The following is a 19,570-nucleotide window of genomic DNA, read 5'->3' as shown; positions in this document are numbered from 1 at the left end:
TGTAATGCTGGATTTTTTTAAACACAGTTGAGACCGGCATGCAGGAGCAATGTTTCCAGGATTATGGCTTGGCGCTGACAAACAATGTGACTGTTTTCATATCAACATTCCTGTCAACCATCTGCTAAGTACAATTCAGCTAGCAATTAGCTAGCAATTAAGCCAGCGTGTCAGAAAAACTTAATCAGCAACTCAACCCATTTTCAGAGTTATATTAACGATAACAGCTACGCAGCAGACCGAATTTAATAAAAACGCTTCGAACATAAATTCCGGTAGTTCCCGTCACGGCTTCCCACTGACCAGTTCAAAGAGCGCAGCGTTCGGACGCGGTGCCGGCGAGGTCCCGAGAACGACAGACCACGCTTCACATCCGTTCGGCCCGTGGAACGGGGCCTCGTTCCTAGGCGATTCTTTAAAAAGAGCTGCGTGTGAACGGCCACGCATGAGGGCACCAGTTCACGACGGTGACAAAGGTCCGAGGGGCGAAAGGGGAGGAAAGCAGAACTCGGGGCTGGGCTCCGCGCGGCAGGCTCGACGGCTCCGCGGGCAGCCGCAGAGGGGACAGGCGGGGCGGGAACCCCGGGACACGGCCGCACCCTGGGAAGAGCCCGATAAAATGTAGAAAATGGGGGAAATTAATAACTATCCCTTAAAATTATGGCGCGGTTTAAAGGAACACAATATCTTAGTCATTTTTTAAGTGACCTTTCTTCTGTCAAAACCCATCATTTGCACAATATTAGAGGCATCTTTTAGACTTATGCCGCTGGCTTTTTGGTTCCTAATACACTCTTTGTAAAGGATCTAAAAGTAACTCACTTTGCCCACAAAAGGACTCTATGGTCACCCCTCACTCTGACTCAAGCCACCAGAGACCCCCCAGACCTGCAGGGGTCCTCAGGCAGCCCCCCTCCGTGACGCTCGGAGGCCCCACGCCTCATTCTTCTCCTGGGGGCCTGTCGGGGACAGGCGAACGACCTTCTCCTGGGAAACCCTCAGACCCCACGTCCGGCGTCGACCCCGCAGAGTGGGGGCTGTGTGCGGGATGTACCAAGGAGCTGTCTGTCGGCTCCTCTGTGGATCCATATTTTTGCTACCGTGGTACCAAATTCAACGATCACGCTGACCCCGTGAAAATAATTCGACACCAAGATGTTTATTTTCACGTGTTTCCACAACAATCCGTGAATATATTCAGCAAATAGTTCATTTGCATGTAAGGCTGAGCTAGCCACTGGGGAATCAAAGAGAAGGAAAAAATGCATCTGCCGGACGGAAGCGTTAGTCGTGGAGGCACAAACGTGTGCACGCACCTGTGTGTGCACACGCACGCACGCACACGCACCTGTGTGTGCACACGCACGCACGCACACTCACGATGATGGGCGAAGGCGGTCGCGGGAGAGGCATCATGCGGATACGGGGACTCTTACGAAGTTGAGAAGAAACCGAAAATATTACCCATTTCCAGTAGAAGTGAAATTAGATAATTGTTCATGAAAAAAAGCGACACGTCGCTCCGTCTCTATTTCAGCAAGATGATTGACTACCGGATCAAAACCTCTCGTTAAACCGTGAGCCGGCAGTGCAGTGAACATGCTCCGCTGTCCCGGGGGAATTGGTCACGGAGCCCGTCGTTCGGTGATGACAGCGCCTCCCGCTGGAGACGACAGAAGCCCCGGATCCGCGCGGAGAACGCAGCCCAGGCCGGCCGCGTTCCTGTCGGACTCATGAATCGATTACCACCGTGATTGAACTTCCTTTCTCAACCTAGATATCTTCCCCGCGTTTAGCTTTCAAGTTCATGAATGGATGAACGAGCAGAAGTTACAGGGCTTTTTGCAATGAACTGCATTTTGACACCACTGCTTTTGAAAGAGGCCGTCCGAGGAATTACGTGCAAGTCAGTATATTAATGCGAAACCCAGAGAGTAACTTAAAACACGAGTCTGTCGAAATGGAAATTAAGGGGCCGCGTCAAAGCCAAAATTATCTTTGGAACGTATGCTTCTTAGTGACTAATAGTGACGGATTGTGTTTGCATGGACAATTTATCTGGACGAGTAGTCAATATCGATTCTAGATTAAGGGAAAAAGGTGGCGAAGTTTCACGACAAGCCCTCCCTGGCCTTCGCAGGACTCCCGCTGCGCCCTTTGCTGGGCACTTACTATTCTCTGGCCGCCTTGACTCCCTGCCCCGGGCCGCGGCGGTCCCGTGGCGGTCACCCTCACCGCGTGGGGGGGACCAAGGCGCACGGACCCCCGCGTCTCTCCTTGCTTGGAGCACAAGGCGTGTGCAGCAGGAAACTCGGCGACGAACCCGGGGCCGCCCCATGGCATCGCAGCGAACCCCGCCTGCCGGCAGCAGTCCTTGGATCGCCGAAGGCCCGTCCGTCCATGCGGCGGTGTGTCCCAAGGCCACACGCCCACCCTCCGCCTCCGCCTGGTCGCTCAGGCTTGCACTCGTCGATGGTTTTCTGCGCCTCCTTCTCTGCGCGAACAAGTTCTGTGTCTTACCTGATTTTTACTCCTCCACCCCGGTGTTTTTGGGGGTTTTTTGCTCTATTTTCTCCTCAAAGAGAACATCCTCATGAGAAAGGACTGTACCTGGCCGGGAAGACCAGCCTGTTTCTGTAAATGTTTATTTTTTTCGGACCCGCGTCACCCGGATGCCCTGTTTTAGCCCCACTAAGAAATACACACGCTCGCGCGTGGATGCGCAGACCGGTGCGCCCGCGGCTCGCGCGGCCCAGGACGTTCCGGGACGGGGCGCGGCCGGACCTGCCCCGCGCCCCCCGGTGCCCGGGTGCCCCCTCCGCAGCCCGTCGGGCGGGGTTCACCCGCGCGGCTCGTGCGCGACCCAGGCTATCAGCCGTGTGCTTTCTCCCTCCAGAAGCTCAGAAGAAGCAGCTGGAAGAGACCGTACTGCCGAGCCGAGAGGACCGTGCGGCGGGGAGCGCGGACCGCGCCACGGCGGAGCCCGGCGAGGGAGGCCCGGACGGGGACGGGGACGGAGCGGAGACGACGGACGGGCCGGAGGAGGACTCGGACGAAGACGGGGGTCCCGAGCCGGTAGGAGCGAGGCCCGCGGCGCCCGCGCCCCGTGGGGCTGGCGCACCGGCCGCGCTTGGTCCCGGAGGAGCGCGGCGCGGTGGGCGCCGGTGTCCTGGACGCGCGCCCCGGGCGCCCTCGGTGCCGGGCTTTGCACACAGGTGCTCGGTGCCTCTGCCGACGCACAACGCGGGGGAGGAAGCGAGCGGAAAGGACGTTCGGTGCGAAGCTCGGTCCGGCCGGCGTCCCGCGAGGTCGGCGTTGGGGAAGCCTCGTCGCGCGAGGAGCCTCGCGTGTGCGCACTGACCCGTGGGCCGTGCCCGGACGCGGCGCCCCGGGAACGAGGCCTGTTCCCCGGCACCCCCTCGCGCCCAGGCCTGTGCCTCGCTGGGGAGACCCGCCGTCCCCGCCGCATGGCCCTCGGGCCTCCCGACACCGCTCACATCCACGGCCCTGCGGTGCCTGACCCGGTCACCTCCCTCTGCGTCCGCGCTGCAGGACGCCCAGCCGTTGTGAGCTGGGGTCCGAGCCGAGGCCTCGTTCTGTGCGAGCTCTGCTCTCCCGGCGTCGGGGTCATCGCCTGCGCGTGTCCAGGTGCCCGCCACGTGCCCGCCCCAGGCACCTGGGGAACGTGCTGGGGGGCGCTGTTGCTCGTAGTTTATCAGCCGTGAAATTAAGTAGCCCGTCTTAAGGGATCGACTAATGAAAATGACAAGAGGGCGTGTGTGCGCGCGCGCACGTGTGTGTGTGTGTGCATGTGTGTGTGCGCGTGTGTGTACGTGTGTGTCGTGCGCACGTGTGTGTGTGTGTGTGCACGTGTGTGTGCATGTGCGTGCGTGTGTGTGGAGAGCTCTCAAGTATCCACGGACCAGTAAACCTGACCTATCCCAGGAGCTATCAGACCCCAGTTCTTTGTGGCTCCTCCTGGTGCGTACCGGTTTTGTCGTGGTTGTTGTCATGGTAACCTCCCTATTGACTTTTCCCTGCGGAATTCGATGTTCCATTCACAGCATCCCGGCTCTGTTTAAACTGCACGGCACCGTCGTTTAAACTGTCCAACGCAAGCCTTTGGCGACCACCCTCGTTTCTACGAGGTCCGTACTCGTGTGAAGGACTTGCGCACCTGTCGTTAGAGTTGTTTTGGTTTGGGAATCTGTTGAGCAGGAACTAGAGTGGACGTGGGACCGGGCGTCTCGGCTTCTCCTCGGGCAGGACGTGGCTTCGCCAGGGGCCGGGGTCGGGGGCCGGGGGCCGGGGTCGGGGGTCACGGTCGAGGAGGGTCGGCTCGTCAGGCACTTCGCGGGGCGCAGCCAGGCGGAGCGCACCCGGCGTCCGGTGTTTCGGGGTCAGGTCGCGTCCCCCCGCCCGCCCTCGCGCGGACACCCCGGTCCCCTCACGGGCATCTCGTCCCTGAGACGGGCTCCCTCGCGGGCAGGAATCCCCGTCACGTGTGCTTTGTGGGGTAGAACCGCCCCATTCCGGCCGCCGTTGTTCCCTTAAGGACGAGTGAGGTGCCACGTACCGTTACGAGTAATACGCGCTGCTTGAAACGAGCCCGACCGCGTGGTCTGCTCAGGACGCTGGTTTTTGTGCAGATGAACAAAACCCAACCACGCTTCCCACGTCCGGCCGAGCAACATGAAGCCCATAGAGTCTCCTGAGATTCCGAGAGGTGAACACATCTTTCTCCCCCTATAAAATGTCCCCCAATCCCGGAGGGCAACGACGACTGGGAGGAAGGTCTTAGGGGCGTTAACAGTTTTATGCAATAAAAATAATAATCTATTTTTTCTTGGTCGCGACCCCTTAGTTGGCATCTGAAAAATGGACCTTATAAAATTGTTCATGCCATTTTCACTCAGTCGTCTAGCAAATACTTATTCAATGATCGTTATGCTCAGACACATCTAAGCATCAGTGAAAGGTGCTGAACGAGAAAGGAAGAGCCTCCCGAGGGTCATGCTGTAGCTCATGCTCTAGCTCGAGACTTAACATTCTAAAACAGAGTCTTCGATCCAAATTCCACAAAACACAATAACTGGAGTATTAATTTCATCGTCACTTGATTGCCCATTGTTATACACCTTTTGTTGTTCCTTAAATTTGAACTTGCCAGTTAAAAAGTCTATTTGGAATTCACTGAAGAAGACGATATGATAGAGAATTTAAACAGAAGGCTTACGAAGGGTAGATAAGAACATGAGTGCAACGTAAATTTCGTGAACCACCGCCAGCTAACCGGTGCTTCCTAAATTTCTAGATTTAAAGAGACTGGTATTAAAACAATATGTGATGTTAACAAATGCTGACATTTGCACGGTATTTTTAGGAAGTAAAAATAATTTGAGCAAATAATGTATAAAGCATGAGACCCAAAAGAAAGAATTTTATTTCTCCAAGAAAATAATTCTGAAATATGTGAACGCATGTCCTATGGGTAAGCTTAGCAAAACTCATTACATATTTTGGTAAATGTTTCCATTTTTCTGTCAGCCACTCATGAAGAAGGAAATAATTCACTTTTTGCCTAGTAGGTGCAGATTTGCTTCATTTGACTTTTAAAGGATCATTTTAACTGAAATTACCTCTAGTTTATGGGAAAATGTAAAGACTCTACAAATTGCATTGGTGAAATGGGCATTTTAAAAAAATGGCACTGTAACCATGGAAACATTATTTAGAGTTGAAAAATTTTAACCGCACCTCGTCTATAGTCTCCTGGTTTCTGACGCCGCCTTTGTGCACCGAGGCACATCATGTGTGTATTCCCATAGATTCTCGGGAGCTTGTCACTGCTCGCCGTTTTCGAAGGGACAATCATGCGTCAGCGAAAACTCCAGACCCCGCAGAGTTCCTGCAGAGGCGGCCGTGCCCCGCACGCTTGTGTAGCCGGAGGACACATAGAAGTCGTTCCCTCCGTCCTTCTAAGTCACGTGGCGTATACAGTGATAGAGTTTCTTTAATTTCCTCACACTAAGATTACATGAACGCCAAGTTTCCTTTTTGATAATCATCGTCGTCTTCTTCCACATCTGCACGCTAGTCATACTTCCTACTTTTCTATAACGTCGAATCGCTAAAAAACACTGGAACCTTTAGTTATATGCTTTCTTTATTCTATATCTAGAATGTTAAGCACAAGAAGTATCTATGTGGAAACATGAGAAGCTATTTCTTATATGCGTCAGACAGTTCACTCATCTAAAGTGCGAAAGCATGTTCACATTACACGAGACGGTTTTACCAGGTAGAGTAATAAGCTTTTCGCGGAGGCTTAATTAATCACTGACGCCGACTTCCAGAGGCTGTTCGTTTAATTTGGCAGCCTGAGCACTTTCTCTGCCAAACGAATCGTCATTTTTTCTTCAAATTGTATTTTTTTAATGCTTCAAATATAGCTGATCCATTACCAAGTGCGCTAGATGCGTAGGACTTTGTTGATCTTTTTTTCCTATCTACTTTTAAAAATACTGAGAGTAATGAACTCACCATAAAAACGAATGAACAGATAAAAGACTGTGTTCATTCGCTGCGTCCCAGCGCAGGAACTCTGCCCGCGTGAGCTGCGAAAGTCGTTAAGGGCGGCGTTTCCGACTGATCGAACGTTACACCTGCTCCGAGCCCAAGAATCTGTGACGGGGAAGTTGGGAGACGGAGCGAAGGCGGCTCATTGAGTCAGGCATCGAATGAAAGGGAAAGTGGCTTTTTTAAAATTTCGTCCCCGGCTTAACAAGATCAGGGCGGAAAAGGGAATGTCTCAGTGGTGATGGCGTTTCACGGTTCTCACCCCACACCCTGGAGAGTAATTCCTTAAAAAAAAAAAAAGCATCTTCATGGCTGAGTTTTCCTCCGGACGGCTTCCGAGCTGCAGAGGGGCCCCTCTCACTTCCCCGAGCTGCACCGTGCACCTTTGTCACCAAAGCGGTCACGGTCTGTGTCTGCTGTTCCCCGACTCACCGCACCTCTCACAGGTGCAAGCTGCACCCTCCCCCAGCCACGCCGGACTCAAGGCTGTCCCCCGTAAGCTTTCGCTGCCGTTAGGACGGCCCAGAGCATGGAAGCCACGCGGTCCGGGGCAGCCCGAGATGCGATGTCATCCAGGCCTCTGCCAACGCGGTAAGAATTCTCATCGGCTGGAGCGAGAAGGGAGAGAAGAGTATCCTGGATCCCATGCTCATGTCCGATGGCTTCTCCCTGGCCACATTTTTTAGGAATCAGGTTTAAGGATGTTCAGTAACATTTCCTCAAAGGAGACTTTGCTGGGCCAGGGTCGGCTGGGCCACGGGAAGTAACGCCGCCCCTGCCATTCAGAGTGCATGAACTGGAGTCTCCGTGGGCCTTGGTTGCCTTAGAAATGGGGGAAAACGACTTGTCTTTAAAAACGCAGACAGCTGAGAAAGTAGGGTATAATACACAGAGGGAGTTGAGAGAGACAGAGAGAGAGACAGAGACAGAGAGAGGGAGAGAGACGGATAGAAAGAGAAAATTGCGATTTTCTTCTAAGACAAAACTGAAAGAAGAAAATAACGTTTCTTCCATTTTCACTTCCTTCCAGGAATACTAGCATACCTCGCCTAGGAAGAAAGTCAATCATGTGACTGAACTTTTTCAACCTAATTTACTTCCAGATACAGTTACTCAATTCGTGTTTACCGAGAGAGTTCAAAGAAAACTGTCCTCACTGAGCGTCGGGGCTGAAATTCGCCCCGGCATAGATCTGGCGTCTCTGAACAGTTTTGTCGCTTCTCCTGAACCCCGGCGTCCCCAGCACCTCCTGCCAAGGACGCGCGTGTCGGAGAGGGAGGCCCGTGGGGCGCGCGTGTGGTCGCCCACCTCCAGACGTGGGCGTCTGTTCCAAAGCGAGTGTTTATCCGGCTGTGGCCTTCAGGTCAGGGCAGGACTGTGGCCTTCAGGTCAGGGCAGGACTGTGGCCTTCAGGTCAGGGCAGGACGGGAGAAGGTGGCTGGATTTATGTTGCCGCTCCCAACGAGACCCTGTCACGGTCTGTCCTCGGGCCTCACACTTTTCTCCGTTATGTTGAGCTTGTGTAGAATGCTGTAGAAAGAATGTGTAGTTTCAGATGAAGGTGCAGGTGTGCGGCGTATTGTAGTCAACATGGGCTCGGTGATACCGCCCCGTGTTCAGCCTCAGACCCTGACAGGGTAACAGAGCGAGAGGCCAGGCAGACACAAGGCCAATACCCCTCGGGACACGAGGCAGCCCGGCCACCTCGAGCCTTTCACGGCTCTGCAAAGTCCGAGCGAGAGGCAGGTGACATTTCAGCCTCCTGCCCAGGTCCATGAAGTGTGACTTGCTAGAGGAGTCTGATCATAAAGGAAAAATCTCTCCAAATAAAGTTTCTTTTCTGACTTAGGGATAGATTTATTCGCAGAAATCTTCCCAGAGAGAACTCAGCTTATGTTAAATTATTTCATCAATTTATTGAATCAAAATGCTCCGAGCTCTTATTTGTCTTGATCCATACCAGATGGTCATGTAACTGATACCATTTTTAAATTCTGCGTTCTCTTAGTATAGACAGAGGAAAACATGGGAAAATGGGCTGGTGTCCAATATCTGTTTCAAAATGTTTATCTGAAAAAGTAAACACCAGAGGATTTGATACAATTGATCGTATATAGGACAGACGACAGCCAATACCTAATTTCTTAGGCATCTCTTAATTCTGGGATTTTTTTAAAATCATGATAATCCAAGGTATTACAAGACCGAAATCTCTTTCGAATCATCCAGGATTCTATTACATCCAGCGTGATTTGAGTGCTCAGCATATTTTGATGATATTCCAAAGATTTAAGCCTTAAGATTTTTTTGAAATTATATTTCTCAATTATGCTGATTAAAAAAACAAGAATTTATTAATAGAATAATAGCATAAGCATCTCTTCACTTGACTATTTCTCTCTCTCCCAGATTAATTTTATTCAATTTTAAAGTTGAAGCCATTTCATTACATTCTAATTCTTTGACTAGAGTACACAGTAAATTTAATTAAATTAAATGAGAATTATTAAATAACTGTGACAACCTTTCCCAGCTATTCTGAATGATCACAAATTAACTGTACAATTTCCAAGCGCTTTCTAAATTAAACCTCTAAATCAATTCTAAATCACACTTTTCCGTTAGATATAAAATGATTTTTAAAGATATTTCTTCTTGTGGTGCCAAAATTAATTGCCCAGAGAACCGTAGAAAGTAGTAAACCTTGTGAAATTTCAAAGTTCATAGTAATCTTAGCATTAAATCATCATTTGGCTTCTAGCGCTGGAATTAACTTAAGCAATTTGGGGTATTATCTAAAAATTATTATTCATTTCCAGCACTGGTAATAACTAACAACTGCTAGGCACAGTATAATTAGCATGACAAATCAGAAATCGATGCCTGATCAAACACAAGTCATATGCCAAATAAATTACTATAATTTACCCATCGGACTAGTCAAACATGATTGTCGGTGAGCCCAAAATGTTAAAACGCAATCATCATTATCTTTAAAGAGTATCAGGGAACAGTTTGGGGGGGAAAATAGAAGAAATGTTATGTACATGTCAGAGCATTCAAGTTATGACAATCATATAACTGAGCAACGGCGTTACATTTTTTTCAGCATTAAATTCATTAAATTTTGTGCAAACAGTTTAAATACAGTTGTGTAACCCACATTAAATGATTTTACCAGAGTTACATACTTTTGTCCTTAATTGAATGTGTTTTTACAACATAGAAGGTCTCCTTTAGACAGATGCCTAAAACAAGTTTTTCATTAAAATGGTTTTGAATTCGTTCACATCAGAACTTTAAACAAAAACCCCCCGCAAACCAGGGGAAGGCAGGTGGTAAGTTGTGTGCAACTCCCAGCGGGTGGCCCGTCTGCCTCCCCAAACGAAATCGCTTGGTTCCATACGTCCCCGGCTCATCCGAGTGGCTCTTAGCGGTCGTTTCTCAGAAGTGGGAGGGATGGAGAGCCGAACGGCATTCATTCATCATCAGGAGAATTTGTTTTAAAAGCATCCACGCTCCCGCAGAGCCAGGAGATAAATTACCCGCTATTCAACAGAAGGAAAGCACAATTAGTTTCACATTATACTAAGCCAATCAGCCTTGAGTGACTGTCACTCTTGAGAAAAAGCCAGTAAGAATGTCAGGGTCACCCCCCTTTGCCCACCCCCGAGAAGCAAACAGCAAGGCCGCCCTCAGACGGGAAGTTGTGTGCGAAGCGTAGCGGATACACCTGCAGGTTTCTAGACGAGGAGAATGACACCCGTGGCTCGCGTCTGTCCGGTTGGTCACACCTGCTCCGCGATGCGGCTAATGAAGCTTTGCTTGTGCGCCCGTGACAGGCAAAGTGTGAAGCTTCACGGCAAGGAAATGAGACTCTGATAAATTGCTTTTCACTCCTACCTTTTTCCTTCCTGGATAATTATGTAATCATGCGCAATCAAGGAGCGAAGGAAGGGCGAAGGCAGAGATCGTGCTGCGGGTGCCGGACGACGCGCAAAAACTCGGCGGCTGCTTTTCCCTTCTTGACAAAACGGGCAGTTGCTAAACATCCCCTCATTCCCTCTTTTGAGATGATCAGGATGGTGTAAGAACATACAAAATTGGTGTCACCTGCCACGACCTAACCGAGAAAAAACACGATTCGTGAACCTGACCCCGGCTGCCGCAGCGCGTTGAGGGTCTGAGAGAACGTAATGAGGGGGCGGTCGGCGGAGGCCTCGCGGGAAAGAACAGGGTCACTGTCACGCGAAGGGCCTGCCCCTCCCCCACCCCGCTCCACCCCCCCCCCCCCGTCCCCACCCACCCCGAGCGCTGCTTCATTTAGGTGTCTAGGTTTTTTTAATGCTTGCGACTGGAGGAAAGGCTCTTAAGGGTATATAGTTTGTTTTATTTTTAGGTGTTCGAGTCAGGAATGTTTTGAAATCAAAACTGTTAGACATGTATTATTAGGATTCTACTTATAAGTATAGCACATTTTACAAAGGATTTCTGAGAGTGCTTTGAAAAATGATTGCCCCAGATTAAGGGAATGTATTCGATCATTGTAAATGGCATTTGTGAACTTTACATTGTGTTTTTAAGCGCTTCATTTGTCTGGTTTAACAAAATCTTTCTGAGCGTGAGATAATTCTTCAAATCTAATAAGTTAAATGTAACGCATCAGTGCGACGACCTGAAATTTCCTTTCACTTTTCAATATCGTGCAGAAACGTAAGACTCAGACGTAAGATTTCAAATCATAAAACTGACATCCTGTGTCTCAGTTTTTTAATTGCGCATTCGAAACTGAAATCACAACACCGTCCCCACTAGTGGGCTAAATTCTCTTAAACAGAAGTATTTACGGCAGCAAATGTTCACAGATCTTTTTCTTAATGCGAAGATATTAGTGCTCTGGTTTCTAGTCTAGCAAACATTTCGCGTTCAGTTCCAAGCCTTCCTGGAATTAAAGGACAAGCACTCGCTGTGGGAGAGGGCAGCCCAGGCCGCGAGAACGAGGGGCAGGTGCGTGTGGTCTCGAGCACGGATGTCGGACGTCCGTGAGGAGGAGGCTGTGTCGCCCCGGCCCCCCGAGGTGCCGGCAGCCGAGGCGAGGCCGAGCGTGGGCTGGGGAGCTGCAGACACTGGACCACGCTCAGCCCCCAGCTGCCGCACCCCGTACTGCACGGTCTGTCCTGGGCTTCAGACTAATGGAAGCAAGTGACCGAATTCTCTGGCTTCTCCCTGCAGCAGCGCCTGCCGGGGACGGAGCGGGGGCTGTGCGGGCAGCCTGCCCCCACCCCACAGCCCCACGGGGTGGGCCTCGGGCCTGGGGCGCTTCCTTCCCAGAAATGCAGGGCGCGCTCGGCCTAGGCCAGGCTCGCCGCCTCCCTCGGGGGGAGGTGTCCTGCCCCATCCCAGATGAACGAGTGTCCCCTCGTTCTGCTCAGGCGTATCTGTCAGCGGCCCCCCACCTGCCTGCGGCTGTCAGTACCCCGGGCTCGCCGGGGAGGGCGGGGGCCGCCTGCAGCAGGAGAGGGGCCTGCACTGGCCGGCCACCCGGCACAGGCCGCGGGAGGCTCGCGGGCCGAGGGACCAGCCGCGCGGGGGGCTGTGAGCGCCGACCATCCAGGGCTCGCCTGTTGTGTCGTGTTCCTTGACAACTTGGAGGCCAAATACAACCCTCGGAGTCCTCCTGCGGGGACCGGCAGCCCGGGCGCCGTGCTTTGCGCCCCCAAGATCCGTACCTGGCGCCCCGTGTTCTTCTCAACAGCCCCTCCCCTCCGGACCTATGCTTTGATTTGCGCGTCTTTGCCTCGTAAGACACACACGCACGCACGCACACACACACATGCGCGTGGACCTCCCACGTGACCCCGAAAGCCGCCCGAGGTTGAGGGGATGGTAGGTGTCATGACGCCTTTTGTCCGAGATACAAAGACCTGCGCTCGGTAGGCTGCTAGGACAAACGAACGCCCGCCCCGCTGCGAAACCTTCCGTGGCTCTATCCTCGCCTCCCTCTTCGGCTGTGCGGTTGGTTCTTCGGCCGGTGGGATCGGCCCGACCTGGTGCGCGTGGCTCGCGGCTGCTCCGTGAGTCCTTCACGCCCCCCCCCCGCCCCCCGCTTCCGGCCACTGAGATCCTGCAGCTCAGAGCAGGGGCCGGGGCTGGCCTTTTCTCCTGTGCCCGGGGCGGGAGGCTCCGGGCGCGCTCACCAAGCCCCGCGCGGGGGGAGCCGCCGAGGGCCGCGCGTCCGGGGCAGCGAAGGCGCGTGAGCAGCCCGCACCCCCGGCCCCGGCCCCGGGCTGCACGCGCTGCCTCTGACCGGGGCACGAGCTCAGGCCGAGGCATCGCCAGCCGCTGGCGGGGAGACAGCTGCACTGAACGAAAACCATAGCGCGCTAGAAATGCAAGTAACGTTAGTGCAGCCCGAAGCGAAGGGCCCGGGAAGCCCGAGTGCTCGCCCCAAGGCCGACTCTCCCTCTTGCGCCCCGGTCAGGCCCGAGGGCCCACCGCACGCGTGCATGCTGCCCGCGGCGAGACCCGAACCTCCGCGCGGTAAACCACACGTCTGCTCTTCTCAGTTTCTGCAGATAAAGTGATCTGAAGGAGAGAGAGACTGCGCGGCCCGGAAACATGAGTGGAGGCTTCTCCCTGGAGAGCTGCGTCTTCGGTTCGGTTTACATGAAAATCCAAATAAACGGAACGGACCACAGTGTTCGACTTCAGACATGCCATTTCTCCTCTGTCCTCAGCTATGTACCTGTCATATCTCTATGGTTTAGATTGTTAATGTGTTTTTCCCCTTTCCTGACCATGTCGATTTTTTTGTCATTCTTTTGTTTTTGTTTCTTTGTTTTTTTTTGTCTTAAAGTCCTTAAAATGTGAAGGATATTTACGAGCAGTAAGGGAGACACTGTATACAAATGTATATTTGTAAAAGCTATTTTTATGATTAGCATGTTTTACTGTCGATCACACATAAAGTCAGGTGGTATTGCAATTCTCTGTGTAAAGCTGATCTCCAAAAACGTCACGTCAGAAAAGACACAGCATATGCTAGCTTTTGTAATTTATTTTTAATTTATAGTTTAAAGTACTTCAGATCATAAAGATAAAATATTTGAAAAGGTTCTATTTCTGCCCTCTCTACGCACCGTTTTTATTAATGAAGAATGCGACTGTTTCAGGGGAGATTAAGTAGACGAAGCACGTTGGTCCCCCCTGTGACGGGGCTCAGCATCTTCCGCTCCACGGAGATGGGGCGACCCCGTTATTTGTCGGTCTCGGTGGGAGACGGACTGGTGTTCGCGCCGGCGCAGGTGAGACCTCGGTGGGCCAGGAAGAGGTCGTCGCGTCTTCGGATCCAGAAGCTCCACACAGCGTGTCCGCCCTTCATTCCGCCCCCCGTGACGAGGGAGTCTCCGCCCCTGAGTCACGAGTGTTCCCAGAAGCTCTTTGCCGTTGTCTTGTGCTGTGGATGTGGACGCCACCATCCTCACCAACTGTAGGAGCATTCAGTACATCATTTCTTAATAATAAATTCCGTTTCTCCTAAAACGACATTGGTGTGTACCTTTCCTTTGGGGCGCCCTCAGTTGTGATACTCGGTTTGGATTTTTAAGTCACTGCCTTGTCACAGAGTCAGTGCGGTAACGAAAGTAGCGTAACTTTGCGGAACGGCGTGTGACGTGCCGGGTGCGCGCACATTCCTCGCGGAGTGACCGGGGGGCGGAAAGCCCGGGGGCCCCCGATGCTGACGGAGGCCACGCTCTGGCGTACATGTCGACAAGCATGGCTTTTAAAATCCAAAGACAGCGTTTAAGAAACTGTTTCAGGATAGAGAGCAAGACCGCTTCCGCGTGGGTACTTAACGATCCGCCAGAACCCTGCCACCAAATTCGCGAGCTCCTCATTAAAGAGTGGAGGGAAAACGTCCCCAGGCCACTCGCCAGGCCGCTCGGGGGAGGGGGACGAAGGCCTCCTTTTTCCGGAGACACCAAGGGTCTCAAAATCACCTTGCTGCGTCTCCTCTTCTTTCTCTATTTTAATTTCTTTAAGGTACATTAACCTCTTTATGGCTTTCAAATAGAAATACTGAAAATTATGTCGTGTCGCCCAACCGAGGTTATCCCCAGACACCAAAATCGCGAGAACACACATTTGACGTGCGCACCCCAGAGCACAGGTCGGGGTCGGGGCTGCGCCCCCCGAGGTGTGGGGACCGTGACACGGGCACCGCGGCTGGCCGGAGCGCACAGGTACCCTCGCGGCTGCCGCGGCCGCCTCCTGAGGCCGCAGAGAACCCACGCGCGCTTCTCTAACGGGATAAAATCGGCGAGGTGGTTTCTCGGGTCGCTGCCAAACAGACGCACCGGCCGGGCTAGCCAACGCTCCGGAAAGGTGTTGCGGGCGTCCAGGTCAGGAGGGACACCTGGGGTTACCTTCCCCGACTTGTGATTTGTCGCTGTAGCAGCCGATACACAGCACAGGATTTGTAACCCGGCGTTGTCGTAAATTAAGAGTATCCTGCTCCCGCAGGCGCTCACGAACTCTTCTCCAAGTGAGATGGATATTTAAGAGTGTAAAATATACAATTCTCTGTTACCGGGGTTCCTTCTTCCACCCGCTCACGGGGGCCTTCGCAGTGGCGACATCGCCGTGAGCATGAGAGAAACGGGCTAAGTGACCATCCTGCTGCCTTCTCACCTTCGGGAGAACCCTACGGCCTCACGGGGGGCGGCGACCCTTCTGGGTCGGGCCGCAAGCCCAGGTCCCTCTGCCTGGGGCCGTTGGCGCCAGCAGGGCAGGCCGGGTTTGGGGAAGAAGGGCAGAAACCGTCTTCTCTGACCGAGGAGTGCAGCGGGGCGAGCTCACGCGTGAGGTCGCCTTTCCCCCAGGGAGGGGCCTTTGCCCGCGTGCCCCCCGCCCCCTGGTCCTTGCCCCCCACCCTCCTCATTTCTGGTCCGTGGGAATCCTTTCAGCCCCTGAAACAAGCGTAGCTCGTGACCTCGCTTCAGCGTTAGACGCGGTGCGGCTTTTGGACGACAGCTCGGGGCCGGGGTCACGAGGGTTGGTGAAGGGTGGCCTGGGGCCCCACCCCCTGTGTCCGCTTCGCCTCTCCTCGGACACGTCTGGGCCCTCGGCCGGCCGGGGATCCTACAGCGACGTGCTCGACCCCTCTGCCGGCTGGTCCATCACAGCGGCGATACCGCGGCGACTTCCTGGCTAACGGACATGAGGCAGCAAATTACCGTTACACCGAGATCCTGTCCTATAGCCGTGAGAATAGCACGTGTTAACCCACGCTGATATCCGCGGTCGTGGGGAGGCAGTCGGGGTTCAACTCCACAATGCATACATCTGAGCACCCCGTCAAAGGCCGGTGGGAGTAGTAACTGGCAAACTCTCTGGGAACGGAGTTGAAAACATACCGCAGTCTGTTTCAAGAGCATCGGTAAGTTACGTAACCATTAAAGTCATAGTCAATAGTCATGTAGACTCTCTAATGACATGGCGGAAATTTCAGGATTAAAGGAGGAAAAAGTTAGATGCGTGGCATCGCCCCACCCTTGCGCACTGAGACGAAAATCGTGGGATCAGGAGCGATTTTTCCTCCGCCGTTAAGCTTTCCCGCGCTTCGAGTCCATCACCCGGGTCTTGGGAACCGGTGTCGCCCACTTACGGAAGTGAGCGAATCGAGAGGAGACCGGGAGACAGGTCAGGTCCTGGGGTGTAGACACGCCGGGCTTGCGAGCAATCAATACATCCATGGAAATTTCCCCGCACGAAGCGGACCAGGCACCTTGACGGTGGCCGGGGCGGAAAGCGCTGTTTCGCACATCATCCCCGGAGATGGACAGAACCCCGACGCACTGGGGCGGGCAGGGCCGCGGGGCTGGGACCCCGGACGTGCCGCTGGCGGGATGGGACACGCTGGCCCTGCCACACGTACGAGCAGGACAACTGGTGTCACCGAACGGAGGCCCCTTGTGAGCCGCCCGGGGCCACCTCCGAGCGCCCGCGCGTCGGGGCAAGCCGCCTGTCGGACGGATGCCCAGCGGCTCGTTAGCAGTCACTGCCGAGTGTCCCTAAACTTTGGAGAGGCCTCTCTCCGCGGCTCCGGCGTCTCGAGGGCAGTGTCTTCAGTTAGCCCAGAGGGCAGTGCACCCCTGGCCCGCCAGCTCACAGCCTCTCAGGGAGGACCCGCTCCGCACTCAGGGTGGCCCTGTGCAGGAAAGAGGACCCACACGCACGTGCATGCACACGTGCACACATGCATACATGTGTGCACACACTCATACACATGCATCCACGTGTGCACACATACACATGCAGGCATATACATGCACGCACACGCACACACACACGAACACAAACACAACCATGTCTAAGAAATCGGTAACGATCACCTGGCAGAGAAAGTCCAGAATGCTTCCCCTGCCCCAGGCACGCGGCCAGGTCACGTGCCTCCCACAGGGCCTGGGCTCCGGGTTCGGCCAGCCCGGGGGAAGGTGCTCTTTCCCTGCCGATTTGGTCATTGATGAGCTGCCAGGTGACCTGACATCCACTCGACACAGGTCCTCCTCACACGGCCCGGCCCGCGAGCGACTCTGTCCCGCGGGCCACTAAGCATGGCTCCTGTCCGAGCTGCGGCCGGAGGCCACCCGCGGGTGGGGCCGCTGCCTCCCTGCCATATGGCACTGCTGCTGTCTGAGCCCGACGGGTTCCAAGAGTTCAGGAAGAGCAGCCGCGTTCGGAGCCGCGGGGCGCGCTCGAGCCCCCCACCCCGGTCGCCCCCCACCAGGCGGCTCCCCACGGGCGGCTCGGCTGCCCGGCGCCCGTGCCGGGGGACCCAGCTTTGATGTACGGACCCTCCGTGGACTCGCAATTCCCCTTCGTGCTTTGTGTTCTGTCTGTGTTATTTTTAGATATCTTGAAGTTTTAGTTTCAGCCTCACGCTTGGGAGAAAGTATTATTAACTTTTTAATGATTTTTGTTTGTCAGGCGCTGCAGCCGGAAGCGCCTGTTCTTTACGGACAAAGGGGAAAAGCGCAGAGCCGTCGTCACTGTCCTTTGATGATTTATCCCGTGTCTGGAGAAGACCAGTTTCCCTTTAGCCTTCCTGAATAATTTTTGCTAATGCATTCAATTCTTTCTTGATAACTGTAGGATTCAAAGCAATTCAAATGAGATTATTTCCTTGTACTTCATATAAAAAGCTTTATCTTTTAAAATGTCAAAACCAGGATCAAAAACTCCCAGAAACCAAATGTATTTTTATCGACCTCTATGCATTTCGACACTTTTTAATTTTACCTCCTCTGCTAACGGGCAATGCCACGCGGGTTACTCGGCCTGGCATTAAAAAAGGCCTTTAATCGTTTCCAGTCGATTAATCTGCAACTTTCTCCATTAAATAGAATGCAGATACCTGCCATCTGAATCCCTCCACTGCACAGATATGATTGCGTCACTTCCATTGTTTGAAAAGATTACATTTTAAAACCTGCATGGCTTGCCATTCCCTAAAGATTCAATCCAGCATTGACGATCCAGAATCATCTAGAATCGGCATACACATCCGGGTTCTCTTTTCCAATTTCCCTCCATGTCGTTCACAATAAAACGTGTTAGACTCTCCATCATTATGCTAAAATTAAACAAAAACGTTAAATAGTCACGTAATATCCATGGTAACTACACAATTCTGGCTAAATAACTCCCTACTCTGACAGCCGTCAGTGCCCTCTCGTTTTCATTTTAAAAAATTCCACGTGAACACACGCACTTACACACACACCCCCATGGCATTAGGAGTTCAGGTGGGCCCTGTTTGTAACTGTTCATTCGTTCACGTGCTCATCAAGCACGTCCTGCAGACACACAGGCCAGTAAGACAAAATCCACACCCCCACCAGCAGGGCAGGCGTCACCTCGGGGACCGCGCGTGCCCGGGGCCCCGGGGTCAGCGGCCCCGTCCTGGTCGAGCCGCGGGGGCTCGCTGGCGTGTGCCAGGCCCAGCCGTGCTGCTCCGATGCTCTCCTCGGGCTCCTGCTTGTCCTGGTCCCTCAGCTGGACTCGGAGCACGGCCCGTGCGAGCGACTTCACTTTCGAGGCCGATCGCGCTCCAAACGGATTCAGGCCGCTCGCCGAGTCGCGGACCCGACGAAGACGAGTTGAGTTATCAAAAGTCCATCGAGAATTGTAATATTCCAATTGTGGAGAATGTTTCTGACACTCGATTGCGTCAAACTCTAGATTTTACATTTTTATTGATGCCATTAGTAAGATTCATTGATCATATACAGTGAAGGAGATCAGGCTCGGTTCATCACGTAGTCAACCAAAGCTGACTCCCGACAAAAGTCCGGAGAGCTGAGAAAGAGGAAAATTCCCTCTTCCTCATAAGCCCATCGAACTGCCATTTTCACCTTCATTTTTATGTGTCATTTAAATAGAGTGATAAGGCTGTTTTTCCATGAGCATTTACTGAACACCTGTTGCAGGTGGAGCCCTATCTAACGGAAGGATACCGAAAAGCAATTCAAAGCATATTTCAAGCAAAAACGAAACGAATTGGGAGGGTCGTCTGGAGCCGCGGCACTCACCCTGGATGGAGAGAGGGCGAAGCTCCTGCAGGTCCTCCGCGTTCGGGTGTCGACGCCGCTTATCGAGAAGGAGCTGACTTCTGCTTCCATGCGGGGTGACGGGGACTGGAGCCGAAACTCCGATAAAACGTGTAGAGCGACCACGTTCGCGACGTGGGGCGCAGCCAGGCGGAGGACGGCGCCGGCGAGAGGCAGGAGACCAGGGGCCGTGTCCCGGGGTCCCCCAGCCTGCTGTCGGGGCGCAGTCCCCAGGTGGCGGCGGGAGCGGCGGGCGGCCCAGGCGAAGCCGGAGCTGGCTGCTGACCATGCACGCGGAGGCGCAGCGCGCAGGGGGGGCCACCCCGGGGGCCAGGAAGCCAGCACTGCGGCCCGAAGTCCCCGCGCAGCGTCGGTGGCTC

The 19,570-nt window shown here is 53.5% G+C and overlaps 1 protein-coding gene across 8 annotated transcripts in view; it reads left to right on the top strand.

Moving 5' to 3' along the window:
- Positions 1–14,124, top strand: part of RALYL (RALY RNA binding protein like) — a 226,942-nt gene extending 212,818 nt beyond the window's left edge. For 7 of the 8 annotated variants that reach the window (XM_036233265.1, XM_036233262.1, XM_036233264.1 and 4 more), the window contains 2 exons: positions 2,897–3,075; positions 13,146–14,124. In XM_036233265.1, coding sequence (XP_036089158.1) covers positions 2,897–3,075; positions 13,146–13,163 — 197 coding nt within the window. In that variant the 3' untranslated portion in view covers positions 13,164–14,124. The remainder of the gene's footprint in view (positions 1–2,896; positions 3,076–13,145) is intronic. The other variant, XM_036233267.1, reaches the window with a different exon arrangement.
- Positions 14,125–19,570: the final 5,446 nt, after the last annotated feature.

This window comes from Rousettus aegyptiacus, unplaced genomic scaffold (genome assembly GCF_014176215.1).
Source record: "Rousettus aegyptiacus isolate mRouAeg1 unplaced genomic scaffold, mRouAeg1.p scaffold_m13_p_15, whole genome shotgun sequence".
Lineage (NCBI taxonomy): Eukaryota > Metazoa > Chordata > Mammalia > Chiroptera > Pteropodidae > Rousettus > Rousettus aegyptiacus.
This window is presented reverse-complemented; position numbering and strand designations above follow the sequence as displayed.